Source organism: Xiphophorus maculatus, chromosome 4, assembly GCF_002775205.1.
Source record: "Xiphophorus maculatus strain JP 163 A chromosome 4, X_maculatus-5.0-male, whole genome shotgun sequence".
In the NCBI taxonomy this organism is placed as follows: Eukaryota; Metazoa; Chordata; class Actinopteri; order Cyprinodontiformes; family Poeciliidae; genus Xiphophorus; species Xiphophorus maculatus.
The window spans coordinates 7,182,935-7,198,073 of record NC_036446.1 but is presented as its reverse complement, the minus strand read 5'-3'; the positions used below and the strand labels follow the sequence as shown (position 1 = coordinate 7,198,073).

At 38.5% G+C, this 15,139-nt stretch overlaps 1 protein-coding gene across 6 annotated transcripts in view; it reads right to left on the bottom strand.

Annotated features, from left to right (window-relative positions):
• The window catches only part of LOC102228085 (CUGBP Elav-like family member 4), a 163,101-nt gene that overhangs the window by 37,565 nt on the left and 110,397 nt on the right, over window positions 1-15,139 (bottom strand). For 5 of the 6 annotated variants that reach the window (XR_002752648.1, XM_023332573.1, XM_023332570.1 and 2 more), the window contains exons 3-4: window positions 14,013-14,061; window positions 1,149-1,277 (exon numbers count right to left, since the gene is read on the bottom strand). Coding sequence is in view for 5 of the 6 variants with exons in the window: in XM_023332573.1 (XP_023188341.1) it covers window positions 1,149-1,277; window positions 14,013-14,061 (178 nt within the window). In the remaining variant the exon portion in view is untranslated. The remainder of the gene's footprint in view (window positions 1-1,148; window positions 1,278-14,012; window positions 14,062-15,139) is intronic. The other variant, XM_023332575.1, reaches the window with a different exon arrangement.

The following is a 15,139-nucleotide window of genomic DNA, read 5'->3' as shown; positions in this document are numbered from 1 at the left end:
ACAGCCAGACTTTTACAAATGAAGGTGAACAAGGATGATTTTTACAACAGAGAGACAGAGAAAGATGGACTATATAGAAATAAAGATAAGACTTGATTTTGAATTAAAGTAAAAAAAACGTGAGAGCTCAGCCAAAAAACATTTAGATTTTTAAAAAACGAAATTTGACCTAATATAAAATATTATTCTTCCGCAATCATATTGCTGAGCAATATTGAATTGATTAAAGAATAATTGAAAGATTTTAAATAAACTAAATGTTTTAATTAAGGTCAAATTTGGAATATACTTTTTTAATTTTGTATATTTGTACATTTGACTCCAGAGCAGTCAATACCTCACCAGTTAGGAACCTTCCCACACATCCTTTTAAAGATGAATTGGCAATAACACTAGATGGGAATGATTAGTTCAGATTTTGTCAGAATTTGGAACAGAGGGTCATGACAAGAAGAGCAGATTCATCCTATATTTTAAAACTATCTTTATTTTGACTATCCTCTCCTACCTAAATACAATGTAGGCCACAGACATGAGCTCAAATCTGTCAAGAAGTGAGTGACAGCAGCAGAGCTCAGAAATGGCGCTTTATTTACAGTAGGACAATATTGTCCAATAACAGTCTCTGGGGAGGGATGATGGGAGTGTGGGAAACAAACATGATTACACCTCTCCACTTTTCAGATAACACGAAGAGCAGGAAGAGAGGTGGTGCAGAGAAACAAGCTGCTACCCGAGTGTAAGCCCAGGATGAGACGAGCGACTGTGATCAAGAGACAACAAACGGAAAAGATGACGAATGAAATACCAAAAGAGGGAGAAAGGAGCAGGAGATGGGTGAGAAAATGAAATGGAGAAAAACAATACAAACAAAAGAAAGTGGGGGAAAGAAGGTGTCAGAGTGTGGTGACAACGAGATATGATAGAAATGCAAGTGTGACGCATAAAAGGCAGAATATGAAAAAAACTGAGTAGCTGAAGGGGAGGATGAGTTATTCAGAGAGCATTGCAGACAATGATGATGAATGCAGCACAGGAAGACAATACCTCTGAAAATGCAAAGAACAGAAAAAAAAGATAAATAGATAGGGATTAAGAAAGATAAGCAGGGGAGGAGAGAAAAAAAGGGGAGGCGTGTGGGCTCTGACCCTTACTGGCCCCATCAGGCCCTCGAAGGACGGTGCACTCCTCAATCTGGCCGAAAGTCTCGAACAGCCGCCGAACATCGTCCTCGCTCTGTTGTTTGCCGAGCATTCCTACAAACAGCTTCCTGTCTTCTGGATTGGGAGAAGGGAAGGAGAAAGGGAAGGAGGGTGGATAGAAAAGAAGAGAAGAAAGAAATGCTAGAGCTGTTGGCACCATTCTGCAGAGGCTTTTTTTATCAGCAGTTTGCTGTGTTGTTGCTGCTGCTGTTGCTGTTGTTGATCTCACTGTTGTCGAGCGTTTCACTTCCCCACCCAACCCCCCCAATCTATGCATGGGGGTGATTTATTCCTGCATCTACTAATCTATTCAAGTCTTCTGTATTGATGTCTGATACAGACAAAGTTGGGAGAGCTGCAGATTCCTCCCAAAAGTGAGAAGGGTAATATTTTGCAGGAGCAGGCAAGCTCTTTGATTGTCGGTGAGGAAACATCCAACAACAACATGTACATTTTTATCACCCAAATAGTAAGCATTATAATAAACAACAGCAAACTTCATGTACAAGGTGAACAATGGGGTTTTTAAAGTCTGCCATGTTTTGGAGGTTGTTATGTAAAATAAAAGCTAACAGACATCTGTATGGCTTTCATACATGCATACGATACCTTGCAAAAGTATTTATTCTGCTTGAGCTTTTTCATAGTTTGTTGACGAACTATGAAAAGTTATGAAAGTTATGAAAGTTGAAGAAAAAGGATAAGATGTTTCACAGTAATTTCCAAATAAAATGTTTAAATTGCACTTTGAACATGTAATAAAACTCTTTTACTGTTAAACTTATGACTAAAATCCAGGACTATCAATTGCTTTCAGAATTTATATAGTACGGATTTTTGTGTATTTTGTTCACATTGTGAATTTAGATGCTCTGTGAAGGCCTCAAATGTTTGTTAGAGAACATCAATGAACGATCAGCACTGTGAAGTGAAAGAAACACACCAGACAGCTCAGGGACTAGGCTGTGAAGGCCTAACAAAACATGGCCTCCAACCTAAATTGACACGCTGGGAAAAAAGAGCATTACCAGCAGGCCACAAATCTGGCCTTTATGAAAGTGTGGCAATATGAAACCCTGTGCTGAAAAAAAAATAACTAGGTCCTTGGCCACAAGCAATATTCAGGACACAGCAAACATGAAAAAAGTTTTGGTTATATATGGCTTAAACTGAACTTTTTAACCTACATCCAATACATCATCTGTGAAAGAAACTTAACACTGCTCATCAAATGAAAAACACGATTCCCACAGTGAAGCTGGTCATTGCTGATGGGAAGACTAAGCTAAGTAAAAGACAATGTTGAAAGAAAACTTTAGAAGCAGCAAAATACAAAAGAAATAGTTAATTTGCAGGAGGACAATGACATGAAACATACAGCCAGAGGTACAGTGAAATGGTTTGGATTAAATCATATAAAGGACAAACGCAGTCAAAACAAACAACTAGCACAAAATAGGAACTAAGATGCAGCCCTGGGAAAGCCTCATGGATCTCTCACTCTCAGATAAAAGTAGCCAATTTGCACTTAGGTTATATTATGTTTTTTATAGTCATAGGTGAATTAATCAATGGGCATATTATCTTGAGATATGTTTGTTTTTGTTTTTTTGAAAAATACAGTATATGTGCATCTTTTTGCACATATTGCAAAATATTAAATTAAAGTACAAATATGAAGATCACCCTTTGACATTAAAATGTTTTGCAGTTTCTGGTAAAATAGTCAACACAGTCATATCTCTATCAAACAAATTGTTTTTCGTTGCTGTATTAAATTTGAAATGTGCTGTATATCAAAACTTAAAAAAAAAACAATCTGCAACAAAGAGTGAAATTTACTTCATTGTTTGTATTTTCAACAAATGCTTAGAGAGAGTAAAATGAGAATCTCTTTGAAATGCAAATCCTTCCCCAGTTCTAGAGCATTGAACTCTTACCTAGACCTATGGACTATATAACACAAAATTCCCAACCAGTCAGGGAGCTGCAATTTTCCAATTAATCCTACCAGTGCCTTGGCATTAGACAGAGCATTCATCTTCTTCACATCTTTTACATTATGCATCTCCTATTTCACTGTGTTGTGAAACGAAATGGCTACTAGCAAGAACCTATGAACAGGACTGAGTGAAAGTGGCAGGAAGAGGAAGAAGAGTTTATTAGAAATGACACTCTTGATCTTCATCGTGAGTCATTTGACTGGTGGGAGCGGGCAAGGAGTGGGGAGGAGCAGAGGGCTGGAGCATCACCTGGGCTTCAACAGATGTGACACCTCCTGTACCTGCCAGGCCCCATTAGATGCAGCTGTTCTAAAAATAAAGAAACAGGGCTTCCTGTTTTTTTCCTGTAGTGAAATTGTCTCATTTTCCGTTTCTATAATGTTCTAATAAAAACTCATATCTACCACTTGGCAGCACAAATTAACTTCTCCATAGACTGTGATTGTTCCAAAAGTGTCAGTGAATTTTCCTGTAGTTCTGTCTCCCGCAAAATGATTTCACCAGCCCACAAGCAGAGCCTAATACTGCAGCTCTCCTTTTGGAACCTCAGTGTTTAAGAAACCCCAAGGAGATCTCGACAGCCTGCCATTTTGAACAGGATTCGGCAAAGACTGTCAAGAAAATTAATATCTAGCAGGATTTTTATGCATTAGTGGAAAGCCTCTCTGATAAAAAGTAAACGGGTGGGAAAGGAAAAAAAAACAAACCCCTGAACAACATCCATGGTTTCAAAGGTGAATGCATTTGCTAGAGTTCTGCTCTCCACTGTTCATGTTTTTACCAAGATGTACACATTACAACCTAAATGGGCATAGTGCAACTTTACACACCTTCTGCACAATGTTAATGTTTTGGGACAAAAGTCTCATCTTAGTCCTGGCCTGAGAGGATCTAATGGCAGCTTTACAAGGCTAATTAACAAGCCATGAGCAAGGTAATGAACTTTCCAAATGCGCTGGCAAACGCAGAAATAAATCACACCCCAGTGAATGCATTAAAGGAAGTGTGAGTGTACTTTGCCGCCTTCCTTTGGGAGAGCTGCAGTGAGAAAATGAATTTGGAGCTGGTATCTTTTCATTGCCGGACCTGAGAGAGTCTCAGTTGGCCCTCTGCATGCCCCGGCCAGTATATAGATTGCTATTAATTAGTCCACTTTGCACCTGCCTCCTAAGAAGCTCGTATAGTATTTTCCATGTTCCCTCTTGTCTCCAGTGGCCATTCATAAGCTTTAAATTGCCATTTTACGAATATGAATAAATATTCTGTGGTACGCCCCCAGCAAAAAAAAAAAAAAGATGTGATGACTTCAAACAGGACCAATGAGTATTCTATCAAAAGTGGGAAAATAAAGGACTCTTTTCTGAAGTAGAGTCATGTATTTGCATTAAGAGGGGTGAGGACCTTCCTATGGAGCTCACTGAGGATACAGAAGCAAGACGAAATTCATTGAGTCGACTGTTTGACCTCTTTGTGCTTAGCTCGCATTGAGGAGGGCTCATTTTATCCCTCAAACAGAGCTTAAACGCAGAGCTGGAGAACATTTGAGCTTTATAGCACTTTTGTCCTCTGCGCTGAAGAGACCTTTGTAATCTGCTCTTCAAACAATAACACTTCTTTAAAACAATAATGTCTGAGCATGTGGTTAAAGCCTGGCTCGAGTCTTTTAAACTCAAACTCCATTAAAGAATCAATGTTTAGATGGGTGTATTCTATTATATGTCTTTTCAAAGTAATATGACATTGATATTATACACATACATCAGGTTTCCTGTCAACAAATACTTTTATATTATCCATAAAAATGATAAAGTGGGCCACAATGTCTAGAAAATGTTGATGATGAAACTGTAGACTTTTATTTTCAGGCAGCAGCCAATACACATCCACAAGCACTGTCATCTATACGTCTCTTTCTGCCTCTTTCCACCCCCACTTTCTATTCTCCAGACTGAAGGTGGAGGCAATTGTGTGGAAAATGGTTCCATGTCAGTCTTCAGCCATGTCCAAACTGAGGTGTCATGTGGACAGCCCCATTTTATGAATGCAAATAAAAAGGGAGATCAAAAAAGTTATCAAAACACTACTGACATCTGACAATTGCTTGTCTCAGGAAGCCTTTTCATTTCAGCACCCGGTATATTAAAAATTAATGGATTTTGCACAGACGCCATATGCTGTCAAGATTGATGCTTCTCTCAATGGAATAGTGCTACTTGTGTTGTAGACTACAGTATATGCATATAGATTGTTCTTTTATTTTGCTTTCTTTTCCTTTTGTTTCTCTTTTGTTCTCTTTATAACTTTCTTTTTAATATTTGTTAGGAAAATTTTCATTTTTCGGTCTCTTCAAGGAACGAATCAGTTGCTCTAAAGTAAATTCTAAAACAAAGTTTCAGCTGCTGCTTGCCAATAATGGGTATATTCTCTTTAAAGAGTAATTCTACTGCCCCACCGTCACAGTAAATATTTACTTCCTTTTTTTCACATGGTTCTATCAGTTACTGGCCCCAGGCAGGATAGTCGGGAAGCTTGGTTGCAGTGAGTGTTCACAAAGCACGGACAGCTGCATCCAATGATAGAAAATACATACTAGACCGCTGGGTACCTTTCAAATGTGGAGAAATGTTTTAGGCAGCACAACAAAGATATTATGCTTCTGAAAGACTCATTAGAATACCCAATGCTGGTACGCTGCTGCCTGGGAGGCCTGCTACAAGTCAAAGTCAAGCTCACACATATGCACACATGTGCACCCCCACAAGTGGTAGCACTTAATTCCAGTGAGAAAAGCATCAATCTTGTGTGTGCAACCTGCGGCTTCTGAGCCACAGGTTGCAGACCCCTGCAGACGTTCCTATAAAAAGTAAATCTTTTCTCCAAAGTTATTTAGAGATGCAATGTTCTCAAAATTTCCCTAATGACCCATTTGTTTTAAATAAAATTTTATCTTGGTTTACCGGGCTGTTTCAAAAAACTGTTTGACCTCCGGAAAAACTCACCAGATAGGCATCTGGGAGCTCTCTTGAAACCATAGCTATGTTAATAAATATATGAGTATCTGATGTGGAAATTTATAATTTAAGGCTGAATTAGTTAGTTCACTAGTTAACACACTTACACAATCAGATTGTAGTACCAAGCTGTAGAAAATTGTTTGTCTGTTTATTGCAGAGAATATTTGCCACAATAAAGTCAGTATCTCAAAATTCCCAAATTTCCTTCAAAAGGTGCACACTATTGAAAGCCACTACATTTTGTAAAATAACTTTTAGCAAGGGCTGCATCCAGATTAATAAACAGTCAAATTCAGTAATTCTGATTCCTTTGCTATCCCATTTCAAATGAGCTTTTTTTCCTTCTTCAGTAAATTCTCTAAACTCATAGCTACTTACAGTTATTTGTAAGAATCAGATTAATTCTCTAGCACTAAATGAGGCTTTATCACTTGTGCTTCACAAATTTCTTCCATCTTTGCACTATAAACCATTACACAATATTACAAGCTGTTAGACTTCTCAAAATATTTTATCACACAGCAGAAGCTAGTGCCACAACTCTGTGGGGCTCTATAATAAACCATGTCTGAGGGGGAAAAAAACAACATTAAAGTTATGGTCTAATTATTGATGATCTTTGATGACCTTAAGAAGAGTTTAAAAAAGAGAATTCATACCCAAGACTGAATTTGGACATTACCCAAGAAATCAGTATTAACAACAGAAACAGAGAAATATCAAATACTAGTGTTACAAGAAGTATGCTGTATTTTCTTTCTTCATTTTGACAGCCACAAAATCCATTCAGTGAGTATGTCACATCTGTTAACACAAACTTGTAATTGGATTAGCCAGAGAAGAACAAGAATAGACATGATGAAGATCCATAGATAAAGAATAATTAATTGTAATTATGTGCATTAAAAATCTACCAAGCATCCTGAAACACAATGGGAATTGGCTACAAAACAGATTCAAAAGGGAATGCTAATTTTTTTTTCCTCTAAGTTCAACATGTAAGCCTATCAGTGATGCCAATTTGGACCTGGCACACTTATTTTTTGTCTCAAATCCTCATTTACAGAAGTAGCTCGGCATCTACTTCACGTTCAAACAAGAAAGTCTCCTACATAGAACTGTCAGTTTTCGTTCTCTTCGCTCCAATAACATTATTCTTCTGCATGTCCCACGCTTTCGAACTGAAAAAGGGAAGCAGGCATTCAGTGTGTTGGCCCCCACAGCGTGGAATCAGTTGCAGTCTGAACTTAAGATGTCGGAAATGATTTCACTGGACTTATTTCGAGCAGTTCTTAAAGATAGGCAACAAGATTCTATGAAACAGTGTCATTGTTTTTAAATTGTTTTTATTGTTTTATACTTGTGCATATGTATTAATTATTTTTATCTTGTAACCAGGTTGCTATGGATTGCAAATTTTTGCTCAGGTCCCTCTTGAAAATGAGATCTAGATCTCAACGGGGTTTACCTGATTAAATAAAGGAATATATATAAAGTCATCTTGTTTCAATGTTTTAGACTTAGTCCTGTTGGAAATGTTAGCTGATGGTTTTTACAGTAAATTAGTATCTTTCCTGCACCATTTGCTAGAGGATACATTTGAGGCTATGTGCTGGCACCAGCAGAAGGGAACCATGAAAATGCAATCCAATGGGAGGATGTTCCTACCCTGGAGTCATCACCACATTTTGAACAATTAGTATTTTTTTTTTTACTAAAAAAAGTGCAAAAAATTAATAGAACAGTATAATCTTACTTTCACACATCCACTTCACCGTTGTTGTTTTTTTTATTTTTAGGGGTGTGGTGGAGGTGTGGGGGGAAGTCAAGTCTCGTTTGACCCTCACTGCACATAATATACATAAGTCATGATCAACAAATAAACAGAAACAATCAAATATAAATAAAGTTATGTTAGACAAATAAAAAGAAAATAGAAAAAAAGAAATACAAGAAATATTGGATTTTATTAAAGCATGCTATAATGTTTTCCTTGACCTAGTCAGGTGCTGCTAATCCATAAAACTAAATGGGTAAGTTTGTTGTCTGAACCTAACACTGTGAAGGCAAATGCAAACAAAAGCTGAAATTAAACAAATATCAAAAAGGCAAATTTCAATCTAACAAAATGGCTAAATAGCCCTTTTGCAAAATACCTTAGAAAGCTGTTTGAACTTGGAAATGTTTTGTCAAATCCAAATCTGCCTTTGTATTTAGAATATTTGTATTCTATGAAATAATATTAGAGCAAAGACAGAGCAAAGTTTCTATATATAGTAAGTTTGAGCATATTTCTCTTTTGAGTTATCTAAGAATGAATGTCGATTAAGTGCAACATGGAACATGGGCAAAGTGTCATATCCCATAAAACTACAACACAGTCAGATTACTATAAACCCAACGCCTAACTATAATTAATATTTGATTTCCATCCAACTAACAATCGAATAATGAATAAACTACACTAGACCTCTTTCATACAATTCTTTAACTGGCACTGCCATAAAGAACTGGATTATGTACTATAGTGGATTGTCACAATTTCTGCTAGATGGATTTTGACATAGAGGGCCAAAAACAACAGAATCATTTATGTGGCTTAAACCTAAATGGTAACTCCTTTCTTCATTACATTTTATTAAACATTTTTATTTTTAAGCAGAACCCAATCATAGAGCTTAAATGTTTAAGTGAAAACCTTTGAAACCCTATTATGGAAGCTCATGCATTCTCTGTCATTATGTCTCTTCTTAACTTGGCAAAAATTGCAGCATAGACAAAAACTTTCAGAGTTCTTCGTGATTTTTACACAACTGTGTCCAGAGGCACAGAGGGATCTTTTGGCCTCATTTGCATGTAAAGTGGTGTGCTCGCCTCTTGGGGTGTGAAATGCCCCCAGTCAGCCCCTACATGCGGCCTGCAAAGTGAGACAGCCAGCAGCCTTCACTCCTCCCAGCCTGCTGAAGGATGGCATGGCAGCACAGTGCGTAGCATCTTAAGGTAAAGCCAATCTCTTTGGTGCCCAACTAAGGTCAACTTTCTGAAGGACAGTAGGTTGACAGGGACAAACATGACACTCTCATAAAGACTCTCTTCAGCCAGTCAGCCAAAGGACAAGAATGAGCTATTAAAAATGTTTTCCTCGGGCTGTTGGGTATCAAATGTAAACACTGAAATGTTCCTGGTATGAGTGCCAAATCAAATCAAAGAGTGTTTAACTAATAAGACTAGGTAAGAAAACCATACACACAAATATGCTGAGAAGTCCATTGTGAAAAAGTAAATCGTGATAGGGATTGCATTTCAGGGCAGTGTTGAAAACATCTTATCAAAGTTAATAAAAACGGAGAGTGTGGCTGGCTGACCCATCATCTTTCTCATCAGTGTGGTCTCCAGTCGCATAGCAGTGGTATGAGGAGTGGGACCTGGCTCCAAGATTGTGTTTAGATAATGGCCATCTCCAATCATAGATAATCTTGCCCCATCTTTTCTTCTCAGACACAGCAGCAGACAAGGTCAGGGGGAAAAAGATTCCTGGCGAGGTAGAGATAGGGATGGGGCGGCTCTGAGATGATTTACTGCTGAGATTCACTCAGCTGCCTCCATCACCCTCCGTTAACTTTCTCATCCTGTCGTCTTTTGCCTTCTTGCTCTTTCTGTCTTTCATCGTTCACTCTTTTGCATTGTTCCGTGGCCCTTGTGCTGAATCCTGACTCCTTTCTGTATCACTTGGTCTAGCTTCCCTGTTTGGACTGGGATAAACATTGAGTACAAAAGGCAGCAAGAAAGGAAACTAGGGGAAGCTAGTGAAAGAACAAGAAATGTTTCCTTTTGATCTTTTCTGATTGTTCTGTACAGTAACAAACAGGATTTAAGACACAGGTTCTCCTATGCCCTTACAGCACCAATCAAAAGACTACTTTAGTACGTTTCTCTAAGTATCTCTGAGATGAAATTATAAATAAAAATGCCAGAGTGATGCAGAAAAACTGGTAGAAATGGTATTTGTAGGGAAGAGGTCAATTGACTCAAGGGACAGAAATAGATTTAAGAGCTGCAGGGCTTCTCTCCTGTGCTCCATTCTGTCTTGTAAATCCAAGGAGAAAAATGAAGCAAGACGTGAGTCATTGAAATAGACAGCCGGAGAATCAGCCCTGTGATCCACAATGGCAGCCGAGTAGCAGGATTGTGAGCTGCCAGCTCTCCCCTCCGTCCTCCCCACCATTTTATGAGCACCGGTTTTACTTCTTATCCTGACACTCCCATATCCCCAGAGAAACGGTGTCTCGCAGGGGCAGAGTGAACAAAAGAGGGGCTACTGGAGCGTCGAAATGGAGTAATGGGCCCTAATACCTGCACAGGCACGTAATCGAGACCCTGCACAGCTTTCCATGACAGATAATTGCTGATGTCTTTGTAGTGATAAATGTGACTCTCTTCTAGAGGTGCAAATGTCCTGGTTCAGCCTCAGGTTTGACAGCCTTGTGGCTCCACTGGGACTGGTGCCTGACTGGTCACCAGCTTTCCAAAGATGAATCCCAATATACTTTTTCTCCCTTAGTCAAACCTCACTGGGCTGTCTATTTTCTTTTAACCACAAGCCTTCATAGTAAATCTCATTTCATTGTCAGCTGTGACTGTGGTTTACCTCTTCTGCCTTGTCTGCTGACTTCCTGTTGCCATTAACGCTCAATATCTCTGTTGGGGCCTGTCTGCTCGGTCTTATTTCATTCTGCGCTCTGTCCTATCCTGTCCTCCTATATAGAAAGTTCATCTGACAGACTAGCAGGAGTTGTGCCAATGAAAGAACCCTCTGTATTTCATTCACGCTGCCTGTTCATCTCCTTTCTCTTTCTCTCAAAAAAAGGGGCAGTAATTGATACTGGGACCCAATCCATCCTCCCCTCTTAAGCCCAGAGATCCAATTTATCTTGGTGAGAATGCTGATTGGCTCTCTCCCAGGCCTTGTCGGTCAGACTTTGCCTGTTTTTAGATGGCCGTTAATTAAAGTGTCGCCATGACAAAAATAAGATCTACATTGGGGTGTGTGTGGCAAAGGAAATGAACCATCTCATTCACACTTAACCACATAAATCAACAAAGTGAGACTAATATGACCCAGGCAGTCTAAAGCACCATTTTAAAATGAAATCACAGGGCTTACACAGAACGGTGCAATAAGATCCTTTTCAACCCATGTGAATCTTTAGCTGGTTTAATCCACATTTACCTCAGTTATGTTAGTCACAAATGGCTTCAGAATGATCAAGTCAATCACAGTATCAGTCAGACTATAAATATAGGAAGGAGGCCATGCCACAGATTCAGAACAGAGTCAAAGTCGACTTGCATAATTTAACAAGACTGAAGCTTTAAATAACGTAGCAGTACACCACAGTATTGTTTAATGTGTTTATCAATAAGTTACAGTAATCTTACTGCAAACTATCTGTAATAGATGGCCATAGGTTACTATGTGGTTACCTAAAGTCATCATGTAAACATGTTATTTTTCTATGAAGACTTTACCTAAATTATACAGCAAATAATGTGTTAACCAAAATAAGGTCTGTAAATATAGCAAATATAATTCATTGGTCAATTTAAAAATTATACTATTGCTATTTCTCTTGATTACATTATTCTATACTAGAAATAAAAATCTTAAAACTGTGGTTGACATATGTATTTATTCCCATCAGACACCTCAATTTACATTCCAGTGCAGCCAGCTGCCTACAGTGCTTACCCAATCAGTAAATAGAGCCCACATGTGTATCTTTTTTTTTTTGGTACATATCAAGCTGTTCTGTGAAGGCATAGTGTTTGTTGGAGAACATTACTGAATGAACAGCACCAGAAAGACAAGGGAACACACAAGATAGGCCGGGGATAAAGTTGTGGAGAAGTTTAAAGCAGGGTTAGTGTGTAAACAATATTAAATGATTAAAAGAATCTCACAGTGATCATCCACAACATCCTCATAGCATTGTGGATGTTGTATCCATCATTGGAAATAGAAAAGATTACTTAATAGGTTTGCAAAACAGCAAATCTACAACAGCATGACTGTCAACCTAAACAGACAGGTCTACCAAGGACAGTATTAATCGGAAAACAGAGTGGGTGATCTTTAGAGGATCTGCAGAGATCAATGGCTCAAGTCAGTCTCGTGAAAATTATTAGTCATGCACTTCACAAATCTGGTGAGACAACATAAAAAAAATGCTGAAAGAGCCACAACAAGTCATGTTTCCAGTTTGCAACAAGCCATATAGGGGACACAGTGAACATGAAGATGGTGCTCTCTTGAGATATACTCGAATCTGAACTTTTTTACTTCACATCATTCTAAACATACAATTCCCGTGGTAAAACATGGCACTTGCAGCATCATGCCGCTGTGATGCTTTTCTTCAGCAGGGAGAAGAAAACCTGTGAGAATTAAGATGGAAGATGCCAATCTCAGTGCAATCCTATGTACAACCAGAACTACAATGGAATAGTTTAGATCACATTATATTCAGTTGTTACAACAATTTAGTCAAAGTATCCACTTGAAAATATGTAACAGTCCTTGATAGTTGACAGCAAGTGAAAAAAAGTGCTTCGGTCAGATGAGTCCAAACTGTAACCTTTTGGTCCACATGCAAAACGCTATGAGTCGCAGGAAACCACATCATCCTAATGCACACACAGACACACGCCCGCACATATGCATCGTCACAGAGGTGGAAAGCTCATGCTAGTGCTTTTTTATTCACCAAAATGTGCAACAGGGCAGACCTGAAATGATAACATATTGGAGGATATAAAAAGTCATGGGTAGATATTCAAATTCTTCCAAGACAAAAAGTCTAAATATGCAATAAGAGTTAAATTTAAGCTTTTATATGAAAGTATTTTAATGTCTTAAAGTTACTTAGACATAGTTGAAACTTCTAATTGAGAATCTGTGGCAAAGTTTGAAAGATGATTTTTACAGATGCAATCCCTCCAATAACAGAAAAACTAATTGAAATTCATATGTATAATTTGAAAAATTCAGAAAAAATGGAACGAATACTTTTGCAAGGTTCTGTATTTTTTCTGCCAATATTTTCCACAAGCATAACATATTTCAGACTAGCTTAAAGCGAAAATGACAACTGGAATGTTTTTTTAGAACATGCATTGTTTTACAAAGAAAAAGAAATTGGTATAATTTATTGTTTTGAAACCTAAACCTCCTACGTTTACAGTGGTTGTCTGCAAATATACTTTTATTTGCTAGGTAGATCACATACTGATTTTTTATGCACATACAGAATAAGCATAGATACACTGAGTACTGATGGTCACTTAGTTGTGCTAGCACAGTATCTACAGCACACTCAAATCAATAGTGTCTGAGCAGCTTCCATAGGAATGCATTTATACTTTTCAGTGTGTTTGAGTATCTATCCCTCTCTGGAGTAGGCTATGACTGTAGACATAGCCTTGTGGAGGTCCTGCAATTTTTTTTCTCCATTTTTTTGTTTCTTTTCGCTTTCACTTTGTGTCCCTTTTTGCTTTGCCTCAAAAAAATGTTCTATGCCTGTGAACTTGAGACAGCTCCTCTGCTGGCGCAGATGGGAAGTCAATAGAAGCAAGTGACCTATATTATGGGAAACTCTACTAACTCCCAGTGTGTGTCTAAGGTGAGAGCAGAATATTAAGGATTGCATGAGTGCTATACCAGAGTACTTGTGCGTTTGTCTGTGAGTGTGTTTTTTTAGGGGTTGTTCACCAGAGACTAGACGAAGGTTAATTACCTCCCCGTCCTTCGCTGTCGGCTGGCTTCACCTGAATGGGTCGGTTCATCTGGAGAAGCAAAAAGGAAGAGAAAGGAAATTCCAGTTTAACCAAACACAACAGGAGGTAACTTTACAATATACAAAGTGCGAAAAAAAAAAAAAAATCAAATAGCAGTGTTTCTGGTGTCAGTGTCCCATGTCTGCTCTGCATTGTGTGCTAAGCACAGAAATTAAATGGTGAAAATGATGTAAAGCAGATAAATCTGCGCAACGTTCAATGGCAGTGTCGTTAATTAATCCAGGACAAAGTCTCCAGAGAGCCTGAATTCCCCTCACAGTTCAGCAGAATTAGCACTTTTCAATGACAGAGCCACACTGGATATCAGATGGCACTTGGAGATTAATATCATTACATCAGCTACTCCCAGCCTCACTGGGAGTGGTCTTTTCTGACTGGCCCTTGCTCTTCTGTCCACTACTGGGTCCAGACTTACAGTCACCAACTACAGTCTGCTCATCCCTGACCCTCTACAATTTCTTCTGCACTTAGTCTGGCTTGTTTCTCTATGCCCTTCTGCACCTCACACCCATTAAGGCAACGGCATGGTCAGTCTATTCTACCTGGTGTGGCCATCTTTTTCTCCCTGGAGCTATTGAGAGCCTAGGAGCAGCACAGCTACAAAACACTTTCTGAAAGGTTAACAGTAGGAAGGAGATCAACAAGCTTTGAGAAAATTTGATGTAGAAGTGATATAAAAAATAAAACCTATTAAAAATAAAACCTCGATAGGTTCTTTCTCGATAGAGTTTCAAGATAAAAACAGTTTTAAAGTTTAGAGTCATGCCTTAAGATGCAACTTACAAAGCGTGCCTTCACACATGAAATCTGGCATTGTTTTTCTTTGTACTTCAGGCTTTAGTGAGTCTGTCTTTCTAACTAGACATTTCGACCAGGTTTTCTGCCGGTAACAGTGCCCACTCAGATCAGTCAGCTGCAGGGCAACGTTGTGGATGTTGTGCCTTCAGGCAATACAGCATTTGACAACACTTGACATGAACTGAAAACATGGCAAAATATAGACCCAGAATGCCAGACATGCATGGACATGGCTCTATACATGGTGACGTATTGCACTACCCTGGCA